The sequence below is a fragment of the Coenobita brevimanus genome, chromosome 95 (genome assembly GCF_032717465.1).
Source record: "Coenobita brevimanus isolate Jiangsu-jjx chromosome 95, ASM3271746v2, whole genome shotgun sequence".
Classification (NCBI taxonomy): domain Eukaryota; kingdom Metazoa; phylum Arthropoda; class Malacostraca; order Decapoda; family Coenobitidae; genus Coenobita; species Coenobita brevimanus.
In genome coordinates this window covers 26,105,187-26,132,897 of record NC_137048.1, presented here as the reverse complement: position 1 = coordinate 26,132,897, position 27,711 = coordinate 26,105,187, and the positions used below count along the sequence as shown (strand labels likewise).

General features: G+C 41.3%; 1 protein-coding gene across 1 annotated transcript; it reads left to right on the top strand.

Moving 5' to 3' along the window:
* The first annotated feature begins 3,192 nt into the window (after positions 1-3,192).
* On the top strand, positions 3,193-27,384 carry LOC145413261 (uncharacterized). The gene is made up of 3 exons (XM_080282990.1): positions 3,193-7,012; positions 24,588-24,748; positions 27,332-27,384. The coding sequence occupies exons 1-3, from the start codon at positions 3,193-3,195 to the stop codon at positions 27,344-27,346; spliced, it is 3,996 nt and encodes a 1,331-aa protein (XP_080139116.1). The 3' UTR covers positions 27,347-27,384.
* The last annotated feature ends 327 nt before the right edge of the window (positions 27,385-27,711 follow it).

The following is a 27,711-nucleotide window of genomic DNA, read 5'->3' as shown; positions in this document are numbered from 1 at the left end:
TTTCGTTCCCTAAAACTAGGAAACCCATTACTTTTCGTCTAAGCATACAGCCTAAAGACCTCACCAATTCACTTCATATTCCTCCAGTTTGTTTTCTGTGTTTTTCTATTTTGAGGGTAGTAAATTACCTTCTCTTGCTGAAAGATTTTCTCTTTTATCACGTTCTTTAAGCCGTACCTACGATTGCTTCGGGCATAATGGATGAAACTCATCGTACACAAAAGTGGATTTAGTTTCCCAATTTCCCAACTGGAGCCCAGGTTAGGTCAGGTTAGGTTAAAGTATTAAGTAGTTAAACAAGGTTAGGCTACGTCAGGAGGAACAGTTGCCTCACCAAACTCCATCCTACCACCCTTGTGATCGAGTTGTGAGCAGGAGGTGTGGGTGGGGGCAAGGTGAGCAAGACTCTCTCTGGTTTATCCATGCCTCTCTCCCTAGAAACTGGATGCTTCCTGTTTAAACCGGAGCTATCGTACGGATAATTCTACGAATTACTATACCACTGAACCATTGGGTCACGGCCCGGATATGCCGAAAGCTGGATAATCCGAGCCTGGATAATCGAGCTTCCACTGTATTTTGAATACCCCGCGTTTTTTCCGTGCGCCAATTGTTTCAAGGGAGAGTAGCTATTAAGTTCTTTCACTCCAGCCAACCTCCACCTCCCTCCTCCCCCTGGGGCCCCACCTCCCACCCCCTGGGCCCCCCACCCCACCCCTGACCAAACATGCATCAGTATCTGTCCAGCTGTGTGAGCGACAACACTGCTGATGTGGAAGTGAAGTGCAGGCAATTACAGTGCCTTTTACCTGCCTCAGTGAACACAGAGTGGGTGTTTATCGTATGTGCAGTGTCCATATATGTTTATAGTATTATTATCAGAATGAGGTTGGCATTTGGTAATGGTGTGTGAGCGAAAAATAGTGATTACAACACCGCTGATGTGGCAGTGAAGTGCGGGTAATGACAGTGCCTTTTACCTGCCTCAGTGAACACAGAGTGGGTGTTTATCGTATGTGTAGTGTTCATATATGTTTATAGTATTATCAGAATAAGGTTGGCATTTGATAATGGTGTATGAGCGAAGGTAATGGTGTGTGAGCGAAAAATAGTGATTTTAGATCGCTCACTTCTAATGGCACTGCCCATCCAGTGATAGTCAACGAAATCATGAAACCTACATCATTGCAAAGCCGAAGGTTAGTACTTTCTAATGGTACCTTATTTTTCGCTCTAGATTTATTCTGTGCAGAGTTACTGAAAGTGACAGTGATATACAGTGATGCGACAGTGACGTGCTTTACCAATAATTGTATAATGGATAATGTAGTAATGAGGGATATTTTGCCTAGAAAAAAATGTAAATATTGGCCAGTATAATAAGTGATACTGTAATAAGAGAATCTGCGGCACTTGTGTAATTCTGTGATGCAACAGTGACGCAATATAGTAATAAGTGCAGTGTAAATATAATGTATATTGCCCAGATTATATGTAAAATGATATTAGAAGTTAGAAATAATGAAAAGATCGCCCGAAACGTCAGTGAGCGGATGACGCCGCAGTGAAGTGAGGCGCAGCCGCAGTGAAGTGCGGGCGCAGCTGCAGTGAAGTGCCTTTTACCTACCTCAGTGAACACAGAGTGGGTGTTTATCATATGTGCAGTGTTCATATATGTTTATATTACTATTATCAGAGAGTGGTTGGCATTTGGTACTGGTGTGTGGGGCGTAAAATAGTGATTTTACACCCCTCACTTCTAACGGCTCTGCCCGTCCTGTGAAAGTCAACAAAGTCATGAAACCTACATCAATGGAAAGCTGAAGGTTAGTACTTTCTAATGGTACCTTATTTTTTTCTCTAGCTTTATTCTGTGCAGAGTTATTAAGGTTTAAATGTTTGTTTACATTTGGCTGAAACCACCGCGGGCGAGGACAGTCAGACCAAAACAATACCCGCGGTTAAGGGGTTAAATAGCTGCTATGCATGTCCGGCAGGGTGTTATTTAGATGGCTTTCAAAGTTAGGCTGGGTTAGGGTCCTTAAGTACCAGTCCAGCAGGCAGTTGCCCACTTTCTAGACGGGACCACTTTCCGGACATGCCTTTGGCTCTATTACATCGGATAGTGGAGGGATTACTGTATTTACTTTGTTGTGACTCTATGAGATTTAGTAGTAGCATATCTTTATGATACTACTGCACATCTGTAGAGTATGTACTGGTATGCAGTTCATAAGGGAAAAAAAGTATGATGCCACTGCGCAAACAGAAGTGACACTGTAATCCAGAAAAAGTATCATGCAGTAATTCTTTTTCTGGGTGTGTACAGAGAAACTGTGATAAACAGAATTAACTATACTTTAGATGCAAACCATCCAAGAGAAGCAGCTGGATATTGTGGTAGCTACTTGATGACAGATCACATTTTGTTAGTACAGTTATTCAGGTGGTGGAGACCTCAGGTCAGGAGACCTTTGTGCATGACATATACTGTACTGTATTGGTAATGGAAAGTGTTTTATATGTGTATATATATATTACTGTCTTCCTCCATTCACAAAAAATCTGTAACAGTTGGACTTGAACAGCTGTAGGTTGAAGTTTTGAGGGAAACAACTCCAGGGAAGCGAGTTCCAGAGAGATTACATTGAAATGGCACCAGTGATGAGAACATTTCGAGGGCAAGGTGTAATGGGAATGTACACTGACATCAGTGTTGTAGGTTGTCTGTAGAGTAGCTACTCCAGTTCTGCCACCTGCATCTCATACAGTGCAGATGTTTCTCTTCACTTAGTATTTTTTTAGGGTAATTTTGGTATGCATGAATGTCAGGCTGTGTCAATAGCTTTCCATCTTACGTTTTCTCTTTCGGAGCCTTCTGCACCCCATCCTTAAGCTCTCTTTTTTTGGTGGGTCGTTACCCTATCATTAGAGGCATATGGATGTAGAGGTCAGGATGAATAACTGTGGTGATGATTATTTCTGAGTTAATAACCAGTCTTTAGCTAACACTGTAGATTAGAATAAACAAATATATTTACTTTGGTTTACTTTTCCAGGATGGCAAGTATGACTGCAGCAATAAAAGACAAGACTCCATGAAAATGCAGACTGATAACTGAAGTGCCAGTGTCAGAGCAGCCATTTCTTCTCAGACAAATTCTTATTAAGGGAGTATACACTTTCTAAAACATGACTTCATCTTTAAACTCAGGTACTGATAATATTTATCAGACAAATAACAGCCAGGCCTTGCACTATTATAAAGGAAAATTAAAATTCATATCTGAGAAAGAGGTATATTTTACTGATCAAAGAAATGTGGCTGTTGTGGATATTCAAAATTTTTTTGCAAATGGGCAACAAGTAACTGATGATGACATGAAAATTTTTCGGGAATTGGTATCAAGTCATGGCAGTAGTGGAACCTGTGAGATTGAGTCATATGTACAAAAGAACACCCATGACATCCAGAATATAGACAACTTGTGCCTTCAAGGAAAGAAGCAGTGGAGGGCACAGTTTGCATGGGTGGGATCCGTGCCTGTTGCTATAACCAAAAAAACTGACAAAGTGTATTGTATGCCATTAAGTTATTATACTGGGAAAGTGAAAGGGGTTTATGAAAACAGATTGTTGTTTGGGGATTTAAGGAACAGTGTAATGGTGAATGTGGACAGCTTTTATGTAAAAGGGGAAAAAGCATCAGTTATTGCAAAGGACTTTGAAAGTATTTTGAGTACAACAGATTCAGTCATTCATGCATACATTTGCAAGCTTCATGTTCTCACCTTCCCAGGATATAAAGGCCCAGAGCCCTATTTACCAACATGGCCCAAGGGAAATTACACTTCAGACCTGTGGGTAGCTAAATTTGCTTGGCAGGGACCCATGCCACGTGCTGTGAAGGAAGAGGTGGGGAGATATTATTTGTTACGACTGAATGAGTGGAATTTTCCAGGATGTTTTCCATGGAAAGTCAGAGTTTTAGACCATATTAATGAAAGTTATAATAATGTAAAGAAGATTGAAGTTTACTCCAGTGATAGAAATGAGGAAGAAGTTTCATCCCTTGATCTCACAAGCCTGCCTATTATTCCGATGGAGCAGTCCCCTGGTATAATGAGGGGCACTTTCTTGATAGGTGACCACAGCCAAGCCTTGATGACAAGCTTTGCAGATGTCATTGCTTTTAAGAAGGAAAACTTTTATATCAATGGGGAAAAATTTAGAAGTCAGCAGTCTCTCAGTCATTTCCTAGAAGAGAGGAAGTTGTATCTGTCTGCATGGGTTCAGCCTTTGAGAGAACCAAAATGTTTATTCCACATCAATGTTGCATGGTATGCCCCATGTGTTTGGGTTGGTATCATCCCTGAAGAGTTGAAAGCCTTACAGAATGAGGATGCAAACAAGGAACATGCAGGTGGAAACTTAATAGAAACTAAAACCAATTCATTCTTGAGACTGACTCATTTTTTAGGAACTCTATCAAATTTGTCACACAATAATGGAGATTTCAGATGTAGGGTGAACCACAGACATACAGTCAATATCTCATTTACAAGAAGAGATCTGTACATTAATGGTTCCAAGTTCTCTGGTAGCATGTTAAACTGGAGTGATGTTTTACGATCTTGTACTTGGTCCATATTAGCCTACCCTGTTCCTGCTGAAAATCATACACCAGGCATTCTCCAGTATTGTGCCATTGCAGTGTGGCAGTACCAGTATCAGGTGTACATGAGTATGATTCCTGTCCTAATCTTGGAAGCAGCTGACAGTAACCTCTCCCATAAAAGAAATTCAGACCTTCAAGCAGAAAATGGGGCTGGCTACATGACTGGATGGATCATTTGGATTTGTGATGATTTTGGCATCATTAAAGCCTCATTCACAAAGGAAGAGAATGTTTTTATGTTCTTCAAAAAGTCTGTGTTGTATATAGATGGAGAGGTTTGGAATGATAGTTATTCACTGCATGAAATTAGCTCCAATCATAAATGTAAAGTGTTGGCTAAGTCAGTGCCAAAACGAGAAGTCTTTGGATACACTATAACTATGGAGGCAGATATGGTTTGGTTTGGTGTTAAACCTGTGAATGGCACAAGGAATGCTGAAGTGGAGGAAGATGAATCTGAGTCAAGGCTCTGGTTGTCTGCTGGAACCCTGGACCCTGGCCATGTGCTCCAAGCAGTTCATGGTGTGGTGTTAGGAGTAGTATTGATGACAGATCAAACACAAGGACTGGTGGTATCCTCAAGAAGCATTATTGCATTTTCAAGTTATAATCTGTATATCAATGGAGAGAAGTTTAAGAAACATGGATCTCTTTCAGATTACTGCTCTGGTAGACAAATTAATGTCAGAGTCTTAGCTGTACCTTTGAAAGAAGCAAAGATAGTATTTAACTGCAAAGTGGTATGTGAAGCAATTTGTGTTTGGATTGGAGAAGAACCAAGCAACTTAAAGAATCTTGAAATTGCCTATAACACTCAGAAACAAAATTTGATAAAATATGAGAGGAATGCCAGTAAGCTTCCCATAGCACCTGGCTTCTTTTACATGTTAGGCAACATAATTAAAGTTGGCCAATACATGGGTGTACTGAGCTGCACAACACCCATGGGATTTGTTAAAGTAGCTTTCTGGAGCAAAGCTGTCTTTATAAATAGTGCACGCCTTCCAGAAGACACTAATTTATCTAATCACAGCAGTTTTGGACAACCAGATTGGTCTTGTATCGCATATCCAATTGCTCCCACAAACTATTTAGGCAATACTGTCAGGTATTCTGCTGTAGCACTTTGGCATCCAACTGATCATCATAAGATTGGTCATGAATTGTTACAACTGGTATCATCAGAGGGTCAGAAATTGTATAAAGATATCCCCAGTGAAAAACCTCTACCCAAGTCAGCAGCACCCACACAATCTCCCTTGGAAATTAAATCATTTAAACCAAGCTCATCACATGGTAGGACATCTCAGGTGGAAATATTTCCTTATGATAAAGAAGAAGCCAAAGCACAGATAAACACTCAGAATATTATTGCTTCATGCAACAAAAATTGTGACCCAGAACTAGCCCAGAAACCAGAAGAGTGTGGTGATACTGGGTTACAGGAAAAGAACACCAAAAATGAAGTTCCCACACAAGCTTTTTATGGAAGACATGTAACTGGATATGTAATCAAGAAGCACAAGGATGGTGGCATAGCTCAGTGGAGAAGTGTACGGCTCCAAGGCTATATCTATATTCAGTTTTCCAATAAGGCATTATTTGTTGATCTAAAGCCCTTGAACAAAAAATGCAAATTGTCAGCAATTGAGAATCGATCCTGTAACTTTTATGTGAAACCCATCCCTCATAACACTGTTTGTGGCGTCACTGTTAGTCTTGAAGCTACGTGTGGATGGATTGGAAAGAAACCACCAGAAATACCTATACCTGGAAAGCAAGAACTTGCCAATGTCAGCTTGAGTGATGTTCACCTAACACCACTTGAGACTGAGCCTGAGGATGATGGAGTGCAGGACTTACCATTGATTCCTGCAAAGGATGAAAATGTTAGCATTCCAAGTATCATCAGCATATCAGAGAAGAATGATACCAGTCAAGATCCTGCTGTCCAATTAGAAAATAATCAGAACCTATCCCAAGCTCAGCAAGAGATAACAGTATCATCTATCAGTCAGAATGTACTTTCAGAGCCTATATCAGCATTAGACCCATTGCATGAAATCCCAGCATCAAATGGGGTGATCACTCCTCCTTCCTCTTCTGCTGCCACACCTAGCAACACTATTAGCACCAGTAGCAGCAGTGATGAAGGAATCTGGAAATTTAGTTGCAAGAAAGCTGGCCACCTGCGAGGGACATTGGTTGGTGTTTTCACAAATCTGGGACTACTGAGGGGAGAGGATGACAAAGATCATTATTTTCCACGTGATGCCTGCTTCCTCTATGGAGTTCCTCTTGGCCGTGTTGAGCTCTGGCATGTCCTTTTCCAAGGTAAGGCATTCAGAAGTACATTAAACTTAGGGTAATACTTCTCAGATAAGTGACTGATCATCCTTCCCTGAAAATATCCAAACTAAATAGCATAGCCTTTAACCTCTGTGCTCTTGATGAGACAGTGTTTGAATGGATGATGGAGTTTTTTTTTTTTTTTTTTTTTTTTTTTTTTTTTTTTCCCATCAAAGGAAAGGGTAAGATGGGACTCAGAAACAAGGACAGTCAATATAAGTGGGAGAACTGTTTGCAGAAGAGGAGGTTCCCAGACTTTTCTTGGTCATTCCCCACATTTGCCAGAAAATCTGATGATCCCACCCCATTCCCCCGACTCCCAAAGAGAGGAATTACCTCTCCCTTGGGAGTTATTATTTACCTTCATTTAAGAACGCTTTTTAACATGTAGTAGTAAGAAAAAAATGGTAATATGGAGATTTTTATAACATTTTGCATTTATTTTAGAGGTTGTCTACTTTTATGTAGCATGATAATTATCTGATGACCCAAATTCTGACCTTACTCATAAAAGTACAAATTAAAACCCAAATAGCACTTGGCCATAAGACACACAATACAGTATCAGATCTGTAACCAATAGTGCATCAAAGAGGCTGCTTTGTCCATTTTTGCATTACTGTTTATTCCCTCCTTGGAATGTCCAAATTTTCCCCCATTTGGTAACCTCTGGTCTACGTCATGCCCAGTGAAATGGACCAGAGAGTCATTTAGACTGCCAGAATCCTACTTCCATATCACTGCCCAACTAGCTGCTGCTGCTCTTATACATATATATATATATATGGAGCCTCTGTGGTACAGTGGTAGAGTGTGCATTTCGTACATGGGTGAACCAGGGTTCGCGCCCCACCAGGGTAATAAACTTTGGGAGTGTTCACCCAGCCACGTACTACATTGGCGGACACAAGGGGTGCTGTGGTTGAACCAGTGTCGCTTACTATAAAGTATGCTTGCACCCAGTCGGCTTGCGCAGGCCGATTACACTTGGTTCACAAACTACACACACATCCAAAGCCACTCCAACACTACAGTTACACTTACAGGCACTTGTCACTCTACATACAATCTCTACTAGACAGCCTAAGCCACTTGGTAGAGATACATTGGCTGTATCGTCCCGACTTCAATCGGGATAGGCCGGTCCTGCAGTGGATACTCAAACGGCTGATAATGATGATGATGTATGTATATACTGTACACAGTACCCTCGCGTCCAGTATGGTATTTTTGTCAGACAATACTACCATACTGGAATAAATCCTTACTGGACAAACAACAGACCCTATGGGAAAAATGAATAATGTCAGACAGGCCTTGAAAAAGTACCTCCCAAATTCAACTTAACTACATTTTGACACAACTAAGATTTTAGCAACCGTTAAGGTGAGTGGTGATGGGCTTTGGGGGGAGGAGGAAGGGGTTTCTGCAGCTGTAGGAGGTCCTACTGACCCCCTGGAGGAGGGCCTTCAGGATCCTGAGGAGGCCTCTCTGCCTCAACCTCCCTCATAAATCCCTTATAGTCACACACAGACACATTGTCGTCTTCATCATCAGGGGGAAGTGCAATACTGCAATTTGACAGGCGCACGTCATGAGTCACGAAGAAGGTGTAACGGACTGGCGTGGCAGTACTAGGGAAACATTCCTCGGTGCTGGCCATCTTCCCACATTCGCGCAGGTAGTAGTACTGGACGCAGCACGTCAGTACTAGAGGAGAACTCCGCGGATTTGGCCCACTTTGCACGGCCGATCCGTACCAGCCCAACAAATCCGTGCTACAGTAATAGATTATTATTATTTTTTTTTTGCCGACCTTACTGGATGAGAATAGTACTGGACAAACGCGTACTGGACGTGAGGGTACTCTGTTTTTAGGGTAGCTGTACATTGAGTGGCAAACCAAATGGTTTCCTGTAAACCAGGAAAGCATTTACAGTGCTGAGTGGTAACCTTATAACCAACCAACACGTGTTCCTTGCGTGACAACAAGTGGGTTGGGAGAGGGTTAGTGCCCCTCCCCGGAAAACAACTAACTGAAAATACGAACAAGAAGCATCAGACCAGGACTGACAAAAAGGTGATGACTAAGGACCGAACAAAGGACGTGGTACGGATAGCTACATGGAAATGTAAGGGGTGCAAATGATGGGTGAAAGAATGATTGTCCAGGTCCTTGAGAGTGCAAAAGTGGATGTATGTGGATTAAATGAAACTAAATGGAGAGGTGAGAGTGTAAAAGAATGAGAGTATGGATGGGGTATATGTGCTGGAGTAGGTGAGAATGAGAGGGCAAAAGAAGGAGTGTGTATTGTAGTAACAGATGGAAGGAGAATATAAGAGAGTATGGATCAGTTGGCTCAAAGATTGTGTGGGTAAGATTGAAAGTTGGACTACAAATGTAGGCGATTGTGTGTGTATGCACCAACGCAAGATCGTGCAAGCAGAGTGAGAGAAGAGTTCTGGACAAATGTGGAAGCGTGCATGGAAAAGTTTGAAAGGAATGAGAGAGTGTTTTTGATTGGAGATATAAATGAAAAAGTAGGGATTGTGAAGGTAGATGGAATAGTTGGTGAGTGGGGTGTGCCTGCAGAGAGAATGGCAGTGCTCTAGTGGACATTTGTGCTGGGATGGGGTTGGTGATAGCTAATACCCTCTTCAGGCACAAAATGATCCATTGGTATACTGTATGTGGCGAGTGATGAGAAGGGCGGGTGGTGAACTGATTGAATGGAAGGCAATGATTGATTATGTGTGTGTGGATGAAAGGATGAGACTGTATGTAATGAATGCAAGAGTATGTAGAGGTTGGGGGAGTGGACTGTCTGACCGCCACTTGGTGGTGGTAAGAATCTGAGTCCAAATGAAATAGAGAAATAGAAGAAGGGAAGGCAAGAAGGAAGTAGTTCATACAAGGAGGGTGGAAAAGTTACAAGAGGATGGAAAAAAGGCAAAATATAAGGGGGAAGTGGAGGAGTGATTGGGTAAATATGGATTGGAGGAGATAGGGGATGTGGAAGGTGTGTGCAAAATATTCACAGAAAAAATCTCTGCAGCATGTAAGATGGTGTATGGGGTGAAGAGAAGATGAAACGAGGTGCAGGGAACAGCATAGTGGAATGAAGAGGTGAGAGGCTGTGGCACACAAGAAGAAAGCATATAATGAGTAGATGAGAAACAGGGGCGTGGAAGAAGTTGAGGGAGAGAAGAGAGAATTATATGTAGAGAGGGAGAGGTGAAAAGATTAGTAAGAGAGAGTAAGAAGAGAGTGGATGAGGAATTTGGAAGGAACTTCAGTGTAAAGTGGAGGGAATTTAAGAAATGTTCTGGAAAGAGGTAAAGAGAGATAGACAGGGTGCCAAAGAAGTTAGCTGGGGAGTGAAAGATAAAAATGGTAGATTACTAGTGGAGAAGGGAGAAAAAGTGAGCAGATGGAGAGAGCACTTCAAGGAATTGTTGAATATAGAAAATGAGGGTAATGCGAGTATAAGTGGCTGGGGAATGGCTGGAAGAAGGAGGGATGTGAGAAGAGAGGAAGAAGTCAGAAGGATGGAAGTTGTGGAAGCAATGAAGAAAGTTAAAATGGGGAAAGCCCCAGGAATTGATGGAGTGTTTGGTGAAATGCTGAAGCATGGGGGAGAGAATGGATGTGGAAGATGTGCAGTTTGGCCTGGGAGGAAGGTAGAGCCCGAAAGGATTGGAAGTCAGGTATAATTATTCCCCTGTACAAATGAAAAGGGGAAAGAGAAGTGTGTGGTAATTATAGGGGCATTTTACTTCTTAGTGTAATTGGAAAAGTATATGGTAGGATACTTATTGACAGAGTTAGGGAAATAACTGAGGAATTAGTTGGAGAAGAACAGGGAGGTTTTAGGAAGGGAAGAGGTTGTGTAGCTCAGATATTCATTTCAATCTTTAGTGGAAAAGTTTCTAGAGAAGGGAAAGAAGTTGTATGTGGCCTTCATGGATTTAGAGAGAGCATATGACAGGGTGGATATACAAGGAGTGTTGAAAGTATTAAGAATATATGGTGTAGATGGGAAGTTGTTGAAGGCCATGACGAGTATGTATGAGGGTGCCTAGGCTGCAGTGTGTGTGTGGATAGGGAACTGATTGAATTTTTCTGTTTGAAGGTTGGATTGAAGCAAGGATGTGTGATGTCTGCATGGTTGTTCAGTCTGTATATGGATGAGGTTATAAAAGAGATACAAGGTAGGGCAGTGGATGTTGGAGCGGCCCTAATGAGAGAGGGCTGTGTTTGGAAACTTCCTGTACTGTTGTTTTGCAGATGCTACTGTGTTTTTAAGTGAAGACGAAGGGGAGCTGCAAGGCTTGGTGGATGAGTTTAGGAGAGTGTGTAAGAAACGGAATCTAATGGTGAATGATAATATCAGCACCCTTCCTAAAGGCAGTGTCATATGAGCACCTTATATTAAGAACATACCTCATTTGGGGTATGAATTTCCTGGAACCAGGTACAAGCCTTATCACACGACATTGTGCCTTGCTTGTTGAATTGTACACAGAGATGCTTTTCTTCATTGCTGAGTTCACTCCATTTCCCCCGTACTCAAGACCATTGACCAGCAGTTGACATGTTGTTGGCAGTAGTGTATTGTTTCCATCCACAGCATCAAAAACAACTTGGATTTTTTAGAGGAGACTGTTCTCCTATAATGAAAATGATTTTACTGATGTGTAAATAATATCATTTATCTGTAGAAAAATCGTGTAGGTCTGCATACTCCTCTGGTAATTCCGTGGCAGTCGTTTCCAGTGTCTTTTACAGCTTTTCATCAAAAACATAGAATCCCAGAGGCAAGGGAATTGTTTCACATTTTCTGTCGATGATTGTTCAGCAGAGACAAGGGAATTGTTTCACATTTTCTGTTGATGATTGTTCAGCAGAGACAAGGGAATTGTTTCACTTTTTCTGTCGGTGAGTGTTCAGCCTCCCTACTTCCTGTAATTTGAGTACAAACTGTAGCACTGAGACCTCACTACTGAGGAAGAAGGCACAGTTTTTTATATAAACAATACAAGCAATTGACAACATTTCTGATAACATCGCAGCTCATGTAGCATATATTTGTGCAAGGATTCATAATTGAGAATACAGTAATCCCTTTAAGTCCTGGACACTCCCAGCCCCAGACATGTTGGGTGTGGATCCAAAAATGGCCAAAAAACGATATGTGTTCATCCCTACTCTAAATTTGCCACACGGTGATGAACAACTGTGTTTTGGCGCATAGTTCCGGCGACATCCGCTAGACTGCCCCTGCATCCTCCCCACTTCCCACCTACCTACTGTCGTGACTGCACGCTCATTGCCATGGCTGCCCATATGCTTGCTTTTGTGGTGGACAGTGAATAAACTGCAATACCTTGCCACTTGACCACATGGGAATTTACAGTGTTGTGCAGTGTTAAGAAATTAGAATTCAGAGTGCAAAGGATTAAGCACAGAGTGTAACACTGGCGTGTTGCAACTGGCGTGGCATAAGTAAGAACAGAATGTTCAGTGTTAAATAGTTATAATTCACAGTGCAAAGGATTAAGTGCAACGCTGGATTACTGTACGTGCTTCAAGTGCATCTTCACCTCTGTCAGAGCAATAGAGGAGGCAGGTTGCTCTTCACGACGGTCACAGACGTGTCTTAAGTATCCTGTACTCTGCTAAATATATTCCATACTTCTAATTTCTCATTCTCTGGCTTCCTTTCATTTATTTTATGGTTTCTGTCTCTTATTTGTGTGAATAGGGTCTTAAATAGGTGTGGTGCATGTCCGGTAGGGAGTTATTTAGGCGGCATTCAAAGTTAGGTTGGGTTGGGGTTTATAAGTACCTGTCCAGGGTCATTTTTCCTAAGTCCTGGACAGAACCAAGTCCCGGACATGCCTTTGGCTCTGTTATGTCGGATCTTGGAGAGATTACTGTATTAACAACAGATAAGCTGTTTATAAAAAATAATATATATATTAGTTTTGGTTGTGAGTTTGTATCTGGTATGTTTGGCAGAAATTTTGACAGCCCTGGGTCAAGCATGCTCATAATATGATGACAGAACACACTTTCAGATAATAATAATAATAATAATAATAATAATTTGGCCTTTTGTTTCTGAAAAGCGCCAGTTCTTCCTTTTGGGAATTCACTAGTTCTCGACACACATACCAGTACATTATTTTTACAGTTACAAGAATTGTGACATTTCTTGTATATAATACAAGCTACATCATATATACATGAAAGTGGCAATAATTAAACCCTATAATCATCCGTCACAGTACCTCTCTCCAGGTCATAGCATTTTGAAAAAAGAAAGGCTTTCAGCTGTCTCTTAAAGGATTCAACAGTAGAGAGTTGTCTTATGGACAAGACAATCTGTTATATAATCTAGGGGCTCTATATGTAAAAGAACGATCAGAGAAAGATGACTGGTGAATGGCTCCTGGCTAATCAAGACGCAAGGAATCATCTTCACTGCGTAACATCACACCCGGGCGTGCCGATGGGAGTTTTAACAATTCAGCAAGATACTTCGGTTCACCAAACTTAAGAACCTTGAATGTAATAAGACACAGATTAAATTCAATTCTAGCCTCTACTGGTAACCAATGCAACTCAATCAGAAACGGGGTAGTTGAGGTTCTCAGGAGGAGACCAAAGATAAGCTGTGCCGCCCTGTTCAACACAGACTGAACTTTTGTTAGTATATTATTTGGAAGACCAACCCACAGTGAATTACAATAATCAACACGAGACAAGACCACTGCATGGACCGATGTTAAGAGGCACCGTCTATTCAGGAATTTTCTCACAGAGTACAGATTTCTGATATGCAAGTTACACCCTTTTACAACCTGATTAATATGTTCTTTGTAATTTAACTTAGAATTAAAATAAACACCCAGATTTCGAACAGAACTGACTGAATGCAGCTGTGACACGCCAATGTTCAAAGCCAGGGCATTGTCAGTGTCATCACCCCTTCTGTTTCCTCTGATGATGATGATTTCAGTTTTACCATTATTCTGCTTAAGTTTCCTCTTAGCCATCCAGATCTTAATATCAGACATTAGTTATTCAAACTTTGTCTTAGTATCGTTGATATCTAACATCTTAACATAGAGCTGGGTGTCATCAGCATAAAAATGATAGGACACATCATGAGCATCAAGTAGAGACGATAAACTACTTGTGTAGAAAGTAAATAGAATTGTACCAAAAACTGATCCTTGAGGGACTCCAAATAGAAGGGGAGCAGAATCAGAGGTAGCGTAATCAACAACCACTCTCTGAGATATGTCCGACAGATACGACTTAAGGAGCAAAAGGGCACTATCACGAATGCCATAAAAATACAGATCATCCAACAATAGTTTATGATCTGCTGTATCAAAAGCTGCAGACAGATCCAACAGAACTAGGAGAGAGGACATCCCACTACAAGTGTTTGCCACCAAGTCACTCTGAATCCTTGTTAGTGCAGTTTCAGTTGAATGGTATTTTCTGTATGTTGATTGAACAACAGGAACAACTCTTGTGTTCCAGTAGTGGTAAGAGTTGATCGAGTATGGCCCGCTCAATAATCTTGGATAAAAAAGACAGGTTAGAGACGGGACTATAATTTGTCATGCTCTCGACATCAAGGCCAGGTTCCTTAATTAGGGGCCTAAGCAAAACATGTTTCTCAGACTGCACAAAATTACTTTCTAAGAAGCATCTATTTATTATGTTGCAGATAAAGTCTGCAGCGTGCTCATACACATCAGGCAGTTGTGACATGTTACATGGATCGAGTGAGCAAAATGTTTTATTAAGTTCTCTGATGTAACATTTGACTTTGTTTACATCCAGCGGATGAAATGTTGAAAGCAAATGATCCCAGGTGCACCGTGACTGGAAGTCAACTGAGTACACTTCACTAGGAGAACTGCTGTCTAAATCACTTCTTATGCGAGATATCTTACATGTAAAAAATGAAGCAAAATCAGAAGCCAATTGGCATCAGATACAGAAGTTGGTTTAACTATTACATTCCTCCGACCAACCAATTTGTTCACAACTGCAGACAGTTTTTTTTTATCACCACCACATGAATCAACTTTATCTTGATAATACCTAGCCTTTTGGGCTTTTACAGTGTGAACGACTGCTCTTCTCACAAAAACATAACGCCAACGAGTTACTTCGGTCCGCTGCAAGTGCCACTCATGTTCTGCCTTTCTACGCTGTCTACGCAAAGAATTAATGGAGGGACCATACCACGGAGAATTATCACGTACAGTACAGTGATTGTTTTTACTACTTCAGGACAATAATGGTCAAAAATTTACCTGAGCTCGTTGTTGTAAATATCAACCAATTCACCAGAAGAAAGACTTGAAGAATCGATGGAGTTTAAACATTGATCAATTTCAAAACACATCAACTGGCGGTCAACATTGTTGTAATTTCTGAACCTGATGACCTTTTTATATGAAGGGGATTTTGGGACATCAAAACTAATAGTGATCAGAGCATGATCAGAGATGAGGGGGTCAAATGAGTCAACCTCCACATCTGATACGCACCTGCAACCAACAGGGGACAAGATCAAGTCAAGGACATGTCCTGAGACGAGTTGGATTACTCACATGATTGAAAAAATTGTTCTGGGTGATCAACTGAAGGAATTCTGAAGAAAATGGTTTTGACTCTGGACTGTCAACCCAATAATTGAAATCGCCACAAACAAGAAGTCCTCCAGCTTTAAGAGAAAACCCTTCAAGAAACTGCCCAAACTCCTCCATAAAACCTCGATCACTGCCCGGATGACCTGGTTGATAAACAATTGCAATTCTAATGGTATTCTGATGGAAATTTATTAATACTTCCATAAATTCAAATGAAGATGGGGTCAGGTCTGAGTCAATGAGAGAAACATTTGCAAGTGCTGCCAAGTAGATGAGTGCTACACCTCCTCCCGGATAGTCAGCAGCAGGCCTGGGAATACTAATAATAGAATGTGTCTTAGGCAAAGCATTACGAATAATATTGATATCAGACTTATACAACCAGGTTTCAGTCAAGCACAAAATGTCAAGCTCGTCCTGATTTAGAGTTTCATTAATATAGTCTATCTTATTACGGATAGAACGAATATTTAAAAGACCCATCCTTAACTGGTTCAAGAGGGACGTAGTCAGTTTTTTGAATGGTCAAAATTGGTGTTTTCAATCAATCTATTCCTATGAGAAATCATAATTGGACATTCTCTACTTGATGCAAAATGGGCAGCCAACTGTGACTTTGAATTAGCATCTTGATGTCTTAAAGAGGAGCAGTTGATGCATTTGGGAGAATTTCTGTTACTACAGTCCTTAGATTTATGGGCTCCAGCACAAGAGACACATTTAGGTTCATCAGTTTTACTAGAACATCTCTCAAATGTATGACCAAAGCCTTGACAGTGATGACACTGTGTAACCCAGAATCTATCGAAAGCGCGGCATCTTGTAAGATGCACATAGATGTAATTGCCCTGTTCTGAATGGAGGATCTCACCTCTGGCGACATCTTCAAGACAGCAGTTTTGATGTCATTCCTTGTCCTTGTGAAGAAAAGGTTGAGGGTACAACCTCGATCAATGAGCATCTTAAATATATTGTTTTTTCTCAGAATATTTGGGATGATGTCAGAGTCATCCAAGGAAGAGGAAAGGCCTGTCATGGTCATTTTAGGCAACATTTTCTTTGGCTCTGATATGCAAAAAGTGCCCTCAGAGCCAAAATGATCAGTCAGCACTCCAGTTGTTTCACCCTTAGCCTCAGCTGATGGAAACTTCATTACCAGCCCACCAGCCTTGGTCTTAAGGCAGCTATCAACCGGTACCGAGTTAAGTACACCTCTGATGTCTTCTGGTCCCATCTGGTTTGTCAGGGCACCAGTGCCACTCTCTGGTTTCACAATTAGTACATGCTGACTATGAATGGCTTTTTTCTGGCCATGATCACTGATCTCAATCACATCCCCAGGCAGATCCTTCCCTACCCCCACGAGAGACCCGTGAACAGCATCCGCAAATGACTTGGCGTGATCTTGCGTGACCCCCATGGGTGATGAGACCTTGGTCTTCTAGTGCCTCCAGTCTATTTGAAACGTCTCTGATTGTTAGAAAGATCGGCCCAATAACTTTATCTTCAAACTCCTTCTTGGTACTACTTCCTCCACCAGCCAAGACCTCGTCTGCTGGTGCAACACACTGGCTACACAGCCGGCTAAAGCCCAGCTGGTGGCTGTTCTTCATGAATGGATAGTTGCTTGCATCCAGATTTTCACAAGCTATATGAATCCACTCTCTGGAGTAGGCATACTTCAGTGCTTGTGTACTTTTTGCTACAGACCTACTACAGCAAGGGCACTGGTGTTGTTTACTCATGGTAAGGGAGAACAAAAAACAAAACAAAATGACAACAACAGCAAAACGTATATACAATACTACCTGGGATAAACCCGGGTAGTGCCGCCCCCGTTTGTGTCACCCTAATTTAGGAGAAAAAAAGAAAAACGAAAGAAAAAAAAGCACAAAATACAGAAATGGAAAAAAAACAAAAAAAACAGGGTGTCTGCGAGGTCACCACGAGCAGGTCGGGTACGACATGACTACCCTTCTAGGAAAGGTAACCCAAACCGAGGTGCCGGAATAGTGCTGAGATGGTATTGAAACTTTTCCCAATTCGAGCTTTATAGCAGCAGCAAATACGTCACTTTGGCAAGACCCCATTGGTTACGATACTGCCACTTCGCAAAACTTATATACCTGGAATGGGGCATTTTTGATACTGTATTAGAGAGTAGGCTGTAGCACCAACCAGTCAGGGTGGTACTCCCAAGGGGGTTGAGAATGCTGGTGATAGGAAGAGCTGGAGCTCGTGTTTCACTAACTATCAGAATTTCTTGACCATCCCTCGTTGCTGACCTGTTCAGTAAAACACTAACCTGGAGAATAGGCCAGCATACTTTTCCAAACACTTTTCTCTATCTCATGCACTACTCTACATGTGCTTTACATATGACAAAGTGTATTCTACTACATCGTAAGGGTTGGTGCCAGCAAGGGTATGTGACCAAAAACTTTGCAACCTATACCTAGTGGCAGACCTATTGAGGGGAGACTCGATGTGGACTCCACCAGCATAAATTGGGGACCAGGATGGGATGGGACTCAGATCTATGCTAGAGGGTACAAAGCATTGCAGTCCCCAGGCTGTTGCTTCCACCCATTAGAGAGGGGACCAAACATGGGAGTAGCACCCCAGAGAGGTGCCCTAACAGTGAGTGTGTACTGTAATGGCAGGGCAGTTACAGTGCCAAGGCGTGCATGGAGGGTGTCCCCGTAACCATCCTGGCAGGGTGTCCTGAGGCCACTGCCACAGCCAGTCATCATGGCTGGTGGGCTATGGGTCCCAGGTCCCATACCTGAACTTGGGACTGTGCAGGTGGTCGGGGCCTGTGGTCTGTCTCCCCTGTATTTGATTTTACTGAATGACAAAAAACTGAGGGGGGGGGGGGGGGTGGAAACGAGGCTGCCAGAAATCGAGCACCATGGAGAGCTGCCATTAGGTGACAAAGACTGACACATGCAAGCATGTTGGAGCCATTATACACAAAACAAAATTATTTTACTGTGATAGCCCCTTTACCCCACATTGTTTGTAAATCACATCGTTTCTTATTCCATCCATTCTGTGTGTTACACACATTTGTTATTTGTCCTATATTTCATGCCCCTGCTCTTTACGTTTTACATCCATGCTGAACCAAAGTTCTCACACTCATATGTTAATGTTGACTCTAATACACCTTCATGCAACCCTCTTACAACCTTCACACTCAGACCTGTGTTTAGTATCAAGACCTTCATGCCACCAGCCAGCTACCACCTCCTTTGCACATTTACCTCTCCTGATACTGCACCTAGGTACTTGAACTCCCATACTCATTAAAGTCTTTCTCTGTTCATCACATCAGAGCATTGCCTGTTCTTTCAATAACCATCTCGGCACTTATTTATGGTATATTTTCATTCAAAATATGACACTGCCATTCTCAAAACTCTGAACCAGTCTACGCAGTTGATGTGCACCAGTAGCAAGCAACACATCACCATTTGCATACATCAGATTTCAGGTACTCCACCTGTCATCATTAAATACTAACCCCACTCCTCCCTCCAAACTTGAGCTTTAACTTTTCTCATAACTCTGTCCATATAGCCTTTAAGATACCCCATTCCCTTGTTTCAACTCCACACTGGTTTTGAACCACTTGCTTGTATATCCACTAACTCTTACACATGCTTCATTACCATCATAAAAACTTAGCATTGAACATCATTCCATCCACACCAAACATATGTAGCTAGAGCCTTTCATAATCCGTTCGTGTTCTCTTTGTCATACTCTTTTCCCAGGTTCAAGAATGCCATAAATACCTCAGAATACTTCTCACGTACTTTACCCACACTCTGTCTTACAGCAAATATGCAATCCAGGTATCCACTGCCACTCAAAGCTAACATGTTCAGCACTCACCAGACATTGAGATACCAGTATTTTCTGCACCTGTTTTTTATCCATATGCAGTACCCTTCCCAAAACACTCACCAGACTTATACCTTGGAAACTTTTACACTCACATTGATTACCTTTACTGTGGAGTGGAAGCCTTCTTCCACTTCACAAATCAACTCAATTCATCCAGTATTTATGTATACATCTCATCAGTACCTGATGCTTTCCTTTTCACTGCATCTTCAGTTGTGCCACTATCACATTGGGTCCAGGTTCCTTCTCTGTGCATAACCAAAACCAGTCATTTGCACTACAGCTTTGCTTGTTATTCCATTTATAAGTATTTCAGAAGTCTTTTTGTGTACTTCACTTCCAGATGCTGGTATTCTTCCATTCTCATCCTGCACATAACCATCCACTCACTCAGTGTCGTGCTGCTTTGAGTGTCTGCCCTTTCCTCTCTTCCTTCCTTCCTCTTCTGTTTTTCTTTCCTTCATTCTTTCCTCTTCCTGCTGCCTATGGGTAACTTTACATTTCCTCTTCTGTCTCTCTTTCCTTCATTCTTTCCTCTTTCTTCTGCCTGTGGGTGACTCTATACTGAATGACAAACCAAATGGTTTCCTGTACACCAGGAAACCATTTTCAGTGCTGGGTGGTAACCATATCACCAAATTATGGTGCCTGGTGGTTTAGTGGGTAATTAAGGCACTCCAGTCAGATTGAGCCTGTGTAGGTATATATCCAAGGGGTGGCTGGGGTCTATTGCTCACATAATGCTACTCAGGGATGAGTGAGGCTGGTCACTCTCATCTTAAATGTCAGGACCAACTTGCCTAGGCCTGGGCTCCTACTCTTCTCCTGGGGCAATGTAGTATTGGATGGTGGATGGATTTATGATTTTCTACCCACATTTCTTCACTTAGGAATGGTAAATGAATATGTAAGAAGGTGAGTCATGAAATTTGCATGCTAGAGCATTGGCAAGGGATCAGGTTGGTTGGATGGAGCTTGTATGGAAATGTATAACACAAGGATTTTTCACCACATCTGTAACTTGATGTTGAACAGAATAACTGTGTGTGGCAGATGCAGAAAAAAAAAAGTGTATACAGTGGTTTGACACAAGGTTAGACTTGTGTCATGGGGCCTGGATTTCAAGGGCTTCAGTGTTATGTGAATGACTGCGTGGTCCTTTTCACTGTTCATGGTATAGATAGTTCTCTCACTTCCTGAATTCCTCTCTCCTCGTTTGTGGATCCTATCATACTCCATTTGGTGTAACAAAGGACAGGATAATGATGATAATAAATTACATTAAGTCTTCGTATGTTGCCTTTTGATATTTACATTATTGCAGTGGAGTCTTGAATAAATTACAAAAAGTAGCCTCTTAAAGTTGCATGGTATGTTCAGAGCTAATATACCAATTTCCCTCAGTTTATGGTATCTATTGTTGTATGAAAAAGTTATGACATTGTAGACTACATTCCTGACACATGACGAGGACTTTCTGTATAAGATGTTAGTTTGAGGGATAAGAATTTCTCTTTATCTCAGACCCCAAGGTTACCCTGAGGTCACACCTTCCCTATAATTCTTTCATGCTAGCTATGTGTTACCATTTTCTCATACTTACAGTACCATAGAATCATCTGGAAGGTCAGTATATGATAAACCAGTATCTTCCTTTTCAATGTTGTATCATCTGTAATTTTAGATACTGGTATTATTTTAATGAAAGTTAAATTTCCTCCTGTCACTGTTTGGAACAACCATCTCTTTACCTGATAGCAATATTTAATACTCTACAGGTACCTCTGGTGCTGCTTGCTTGGCTGTTACAAAATTTCCATCCATTTACTGTATGTTATCATTCAGTTTAGTGCTGTTACATTTTTCAGTGTGTGCGCTTTGTCATTTGTTGTTGATCAACTCCAGCCTTTTTAGCCAAGCCGACCTATCAACTTCAGGCAAGCACTCACCCTTGCAGGGCCATCTCGTACAGTGAACTGATACTGTATCCCATTGCAGATGACAGCACCTTGCATTTGCAAGGCACTGGGATAAGTGTGGAGGTTTGGTTCCTGTATGGACGCCACATTTGTGGTGCTCCACCCCAGGAATCAGGGGCACCTTAGCAAGCTTCATGCCTCCATGTTATGTGGTTACCACTCAGCATTGTAAATGGTTTGCTGGGTTGTGGAAACCATTGGGCTTGTCAGTCAGTGTAGAGCTACCAGTAGTGGAAAGGTAATTGATAAAAAGTGACATGAAGGAAAGGGAGAAATAGAAAGAGAGAGGGGGATGGAGAAAGAGAGAGAATGATAAAGATGAAGGAAGAAGTAGGCAGTGCTTCATCAAGTGAGTGGATGATAGTCGCCACCACCCACCACCATCTACTTTGTCAGCAAGGATGAAATGAAAATTATTTCAGTTGTATTTTACCAGGTTCAAAATCCATTGCGCACGCATGCATGCACACGCACGCACCCCCCCCCACACACACACACACGAGATTGCTGTGGAAACTTGAACACATAGGAGGTCTAAAAGGAGCTTTACACAAGTGGGTGAAAATTTTTTGGGTGGATAGAGAGATGAGAATAGTCGTAAAGTACAACAAGCGCAGTGGTGTAAATTAACTAGTGGTGTACCTCAAGGGTCAGTTTTGACACCATTCATGTTCCTGGTTTATATAAATGATATGGTGGAAGGAATTGACAGCTATATAAGTCTGTTTGCAGATGACACTAAGCTGTTAAGGAAAGTGAAATAAGAGGAAGACTGTAAACAACTGCAAATGAACCTTGATAAGATATCTGAAGGGAGTCAAAGGTGGGAAATGCAGTTTAATGCAAAGAAATGTAATATAATGGTATTTGGAAAGAGGAAAAAGAGACAAACAGGAAAATACAGAATGGAGAACGAATGGATTAGTAAAACTAAAGAAGAGCAAGACTTAAGGATACTGTTTTCAGACAAACCTTTTGCTGGAAAATCACATAGTCTGGATCACGAGAGATACATATAACCTTTTGAGAAACGTACAAATTGCTTTTACTTATCCAGACAAAGAAATGATGAAAAAGTTGATTGTATCAGTAGTTCACCTGAGGATGGATGCAGCAGTGGTATGTCACCACATAAAGTGGAGGATCCTGTTTAAGGAGAATTGAAAGAATACAAAGAACAGCAACGACGATGGTACCTGGATTGAGAGAATTGCCATACGAGGCAGTGCAGCCAAAGTCATGTCCGAGAATTGGTTTTGTCAGGATATTGGGCCCCTGCTCCTGGACTGGTGCTTATGGACCCTAACCCAACCTAATTTTGAAAACCACCTAAATAACTCCCTACTGGACATGCATAGCACCTATTTAAGACCCTGTTCACACCAATAATGGACATAAAGTGTGAAATAAATGAAAAGGAACCAGAGAATGAAGTATTAGAAGTGAGTATGGAAAATTATTTAGCAGTGTACAGGGTACTTACAGCACATCTGTGGCCACCACCTCTAAGGCTCTGGCAGTGGTGAAAATGCTCTTGAAGCACATACAGTAATCCAGTGTTGTGCTGAACTTAATTCTTTGCACTGTGAGTTATAATTGTTTAACACTGCGCATTCTGTTCTTAATTGCGCCATGCCAGTTTCAACTGCCAGTTTGCACTCCACACTTAATCCTTTGTACTCCAAATTCTAATTTCTTAACACTCCACAGCACTGTAAATTCCCTTTAGGTCTAGTGGCAAGGTATTGCAGTTTATTTGCTGTTTATTCACAAAAATGAACATGTGCGGCATCCATTGCGATGAGCATCTGCTCACGATGGTAGTTAGCGGTAACTGGGGAGGGGGGGAGGAAGGAAGGGGTAAAGGGGCCGTGTGTAAACACAGCTGTTCAGCGCTGTGCACCAATTTCAAATTATGGTTGGGAAGAAGATTGGATTTTTAAAATTATTAATTTCTTTTTTTGGCCATTTTGGGGTTCCGAGGGCCCAGGCCCAAAATGTCCGGAAATTAGGGTGTCCAGGAATTGGGCGTGCGGTTATTAAAGGGTTACTGTAAGTCTCTCAACACTAGAAGAAGGATAAGGGGAGATCTGATTGATGTGTACAGAGCATCCAAGGGAATGGAGAAGCTTGATAGGGAGGACCTCTTTTTTGTGGGGCGAAAGAGAAATGGGCAGTCACGTAAAAAGGTTGAAAAGGACCACATACAAGAGAGATATCAAGAAATACAGCTTCCCTTACAGAACTATTGATTGAAGCATGGAATAGCCTGGATGAAGATGTGAAAAATGCCAAGGATATTCACAATTTCAAAACCAAGCTGGACGTTAGTAGTTATAGAGATGGGGCAGCTCGAGCATAGCTCCTTTCCCTTAAATCACAACTAGGTAAAGACACACACACACACATACACACACACACACACACACACACACACACACACACACACACACACTCTCTCTCTCTCTCTCTCTCTCTCTCTCTCTCTCTCTCTCTCTCTCTCTCTCTCTCTCTCTCTCTCTCTCTCTCTCTCTCTCGCTCTCTCCTACTGCTACTTTAGCATTGACCCACTTAATACAGCAATGTATTTTTCATTTTATTCTTGCCATCTGACAATTTGATTCAGGTTAGGGTAGACTTTCTGAGCTGCAGGGGGTTGGATGTAGCCCCAAAAGAGTACACCCTCTCAATATTAGAGGCCTTTCCTGAGCAGAAGAAAATTGTCTGGTCATACCAAAAGTAAGCTAAAAATGATGACACCTGGATTTAAAGTGTCACTGGTAAATTTCATCATGAGCATGCACTGGATTGTGTGTTCTTTTTCGTTGCTACCTCCACAACATAATACAGTATAACATTTCTTTATAGATTGACTTTGGAGCTGGTTTTGAACTTTGATTATGTACACTTGTCTTATATTATTTTTAGTTTCATGACAGAATGTACAAATTATCCCAAAACTAAATTTACACAACCAAACCTTGCAGGGCACAAACTACTGTATACTACCACTGATAAAAAGCCAGGATCCAAGGTTGAAAAGGTATGGCTTGGTACTCTGGAGAGGCATGACAAGGAGACAACAAAGTGGCTCATAGATCAGTGGTGCAAGGACAATGCAGTACTTGAAGATGCTCGCATGATTTTGGTAAGTGCCATGTACAGTAGTTGCTGTACATTATTTATGGATTTGGAGAAGGCTAATGTTAGGCTAGATAGACAGAGGCAGTGTAATGTAGTAAGTTTAGTTCATCCTCATTACATGTCACCATTTCTTATAGTGAGTAATGGAAACTTACCAGCTGCAGTTCTTTTGCTGCCCCAAAAGCTTATTTGCAAGTTTCACTCAATTTATAGTACAGTACCAAATGGTATGGGAAATGTGATGTTTTGGAACACATTGCTGTCTTGTAAGAAGGGCATACTGAACTTCTAATACTACAGTATACAATATGGAATGGATGCTAGGGTAATGTAAGTGGTGCTTTGGGTTGTATGTGATGGAGTAGTTGTAAGATCAGATGGACAGTTCAGTGGTACCATTGATCTGAAAAACTGTGTGATGTCTCCAAGGCCAATCATCGTGTTGCTGTGTTGAGTAATTAGGGAAGGCAAGACAGAAGCATGAGCAAGACTGTCTTTAACCCGTTAACTGCTCTATACAGCGTGGGCTGTTCCGAATGCGATTGCTCAGTATTGCCCTGGCTGCGCAGGTGAATTTTGAATATAGTGCCAGGGTGACCAAGGCCGACCCGTGCAAACATGTTTCAGCCTTCAAAACCGAAACCAAAAAAGAAAACGAAAACCATACATTCCAGTAGGAAATCAGACACTTCAATGTTCATCTATGGCTTTACCAAGTTAAATATTGAGCTAATATTTCGTTACTATATACTTTGGCATGTGTTCTCTCAATTCCTAAGACAAAATTTGGCCTTTGGGAAATTTTACTTTTACCCCTATGTCTGCGCACCACGGACACCTCCAAATAACCGCCATGCGCAGTTAACGGGTTAAATGAGGAAGGAGAGTGGGCACTAACCACCATCCTTTTTGTGTATGACAGCAAGTTGATTGGAGATAAAAAAAGGAAGTTGCAGGGATTGATTGGTAAATTTTAAAATGTGTGATACAAAGATTTAGAGTGATTGTGAGAAAGGTTTACTTATTTTAAAGTGAGTGATACAAAACTTTTAGAGTGAGTGTAGAAAAGATTTCAATTAGGGTATTAAAAAGAAGCACTAGTATTGTACTAGGTTTATTGCAAGTTGTTGTGATGTAATTTTAGCCTCAGGCCATTTCACTTTGAACTCTGGATAACATCTTTTAACCCGCCCTATCCCGACCACTTTTCGACCACTGACTCCCCCCAATCCCGACCATTTTAGGAAAAATTTTTTTTTGGCTCAAACCTTCGCTTTTGGTGAGAAACATCGAAAATTCATAGAGAAATCGCTCACCTGAGGTTTAAAATACTCGATACAGGTAGGAGTACCTCCTTACCTTACTGGGTTTTCTATCAGGCTGCACCAAAGAAAACGAGTTCTATGGGAGGATAACTATTTCACACCACTCATAAACGGTATTTATTTATTTACTTGGTACGAATTTATATGTAGTACGAGAGTATATTGGTTTTCAAGCAGTAATATAGGCATTATAAGCATTCACTCACAAATACCTGACCTTTTTTTGCCACATTACCTGATCATCATTTCTAACTGTTTCTTCCTCTAATGCTATGTAAAGTTTGTCCTCCACATTGTCATTGATTGGGAAATCACTCTGGCCCTGAATTTCATACGGTGGCATGACATGGCTATACTGGCCAGGTCACTGATAACAGGTGAATTGCTGAGACAATGGCATGCAGGGCGGGGGAGGAGGTCATGCTGGGTAAGGCATTGTCTCTGCCTGGCATCTTGTAGAGGAAGGTGTCACATGTATACGTACCAAAAATCACTCGCAAAAATTGAAAATTGTGCAAATTAGGGACCTTGCAATTTTTTCGCATTTATGTATGTCGTCGGGATTGGCAGTGACAAAACGTGTGGACGTTAAAGAACGTCGACGGGACGCCGCGGGTTAATTATCATCGCAGTGCACGACTCTGATGTTGTCATTATCGTATCCTGGCAACCTACCATTCAAAAGTGTGTCCGATTTTGTATCATATCCACAAATCATATTTTTATGCACGAATATATCATACACTAATGTTATTATACACGAACGTATTATACACGAATCACATACATCTCATATTATACACGAAAAATCAGACGCACTTTTGAATGGTAGGTTGCAAGGGCACAATAATAACAACCTCGGAGTCGCGCGCCGCGACTATAGTGTCTTCCTTTTTAGTATCCACCTTTGACACGGTTGAAAGTTGGATCATTGGATAATAATTTGTATAATTTTGTTGCATTAATTGGTAATGTAGGCAGTAAATTGCTGTTGATCAATTGTATCAGAGTTGGTGTTGTGACCCCAGATTTCTCTAGACCTGAACCCAGTGGGTTGCAGGCTGGAGTTGCCTTGCTCCTGCATCCCATCATCATCCTGCTTGGGGAACAGGGAGGGGGCTGAGGAACACTTGTATATATAACTGGCCATATCATTGCCACTACATGAAGGCATCTTTCCTCAGCGCCTGAGTCAGAGTAACTGCCCCATATGAAAAATTTAGTTTCTTAATCATCATTTTTTTTTTTTTTTCCCCCAACAGTTACAACTTGTGTAACACATTCAGCTGATGTGCTCAATCAAGGGCTGGAAGAAATCAGGCAAGGGCTGGGAGACTCCCACCATATGAATGCAGGATGGAACTTCAAGTGAAATTTATTTAGTCTCTAATAACAATTTAAAGGCAACATTGTTGATGGTTTCATTATTATGGTTAAGCTATGCTTTTTTTTTTTTTTTTTTTTTTTTTTTTTAATGTACCATAGCATATTTATTAGGAGTTTATTTATATATTGTTTTTTATTTTTTATATACCTAAAAGGAAATTTATCATTTTATCTTTTAATGCTGAGAAAATGCAAATTGGGTGCTAATGCAGTTACAGTGCTTCAGCATAAGATTATTAGAGTGGCACAAAGTAGT

Bases quoted from the DNA above. Each gene is read 5' to 3' on its own strand.
- LOC145413261 (XM_080282990.1), top strand. From the start codon at position 3,193: ATGACTTCATCTTTAAACTCAGGTACTGATAATATTTATCAGACAAAT. The intron at 7,013-24,587 runs GTAAGGCATTCA...CAAACCTTGCAG, and splicing joins CTGGCATGTCCTTTTCCAAG to GGCACAAACTACTGTATACT.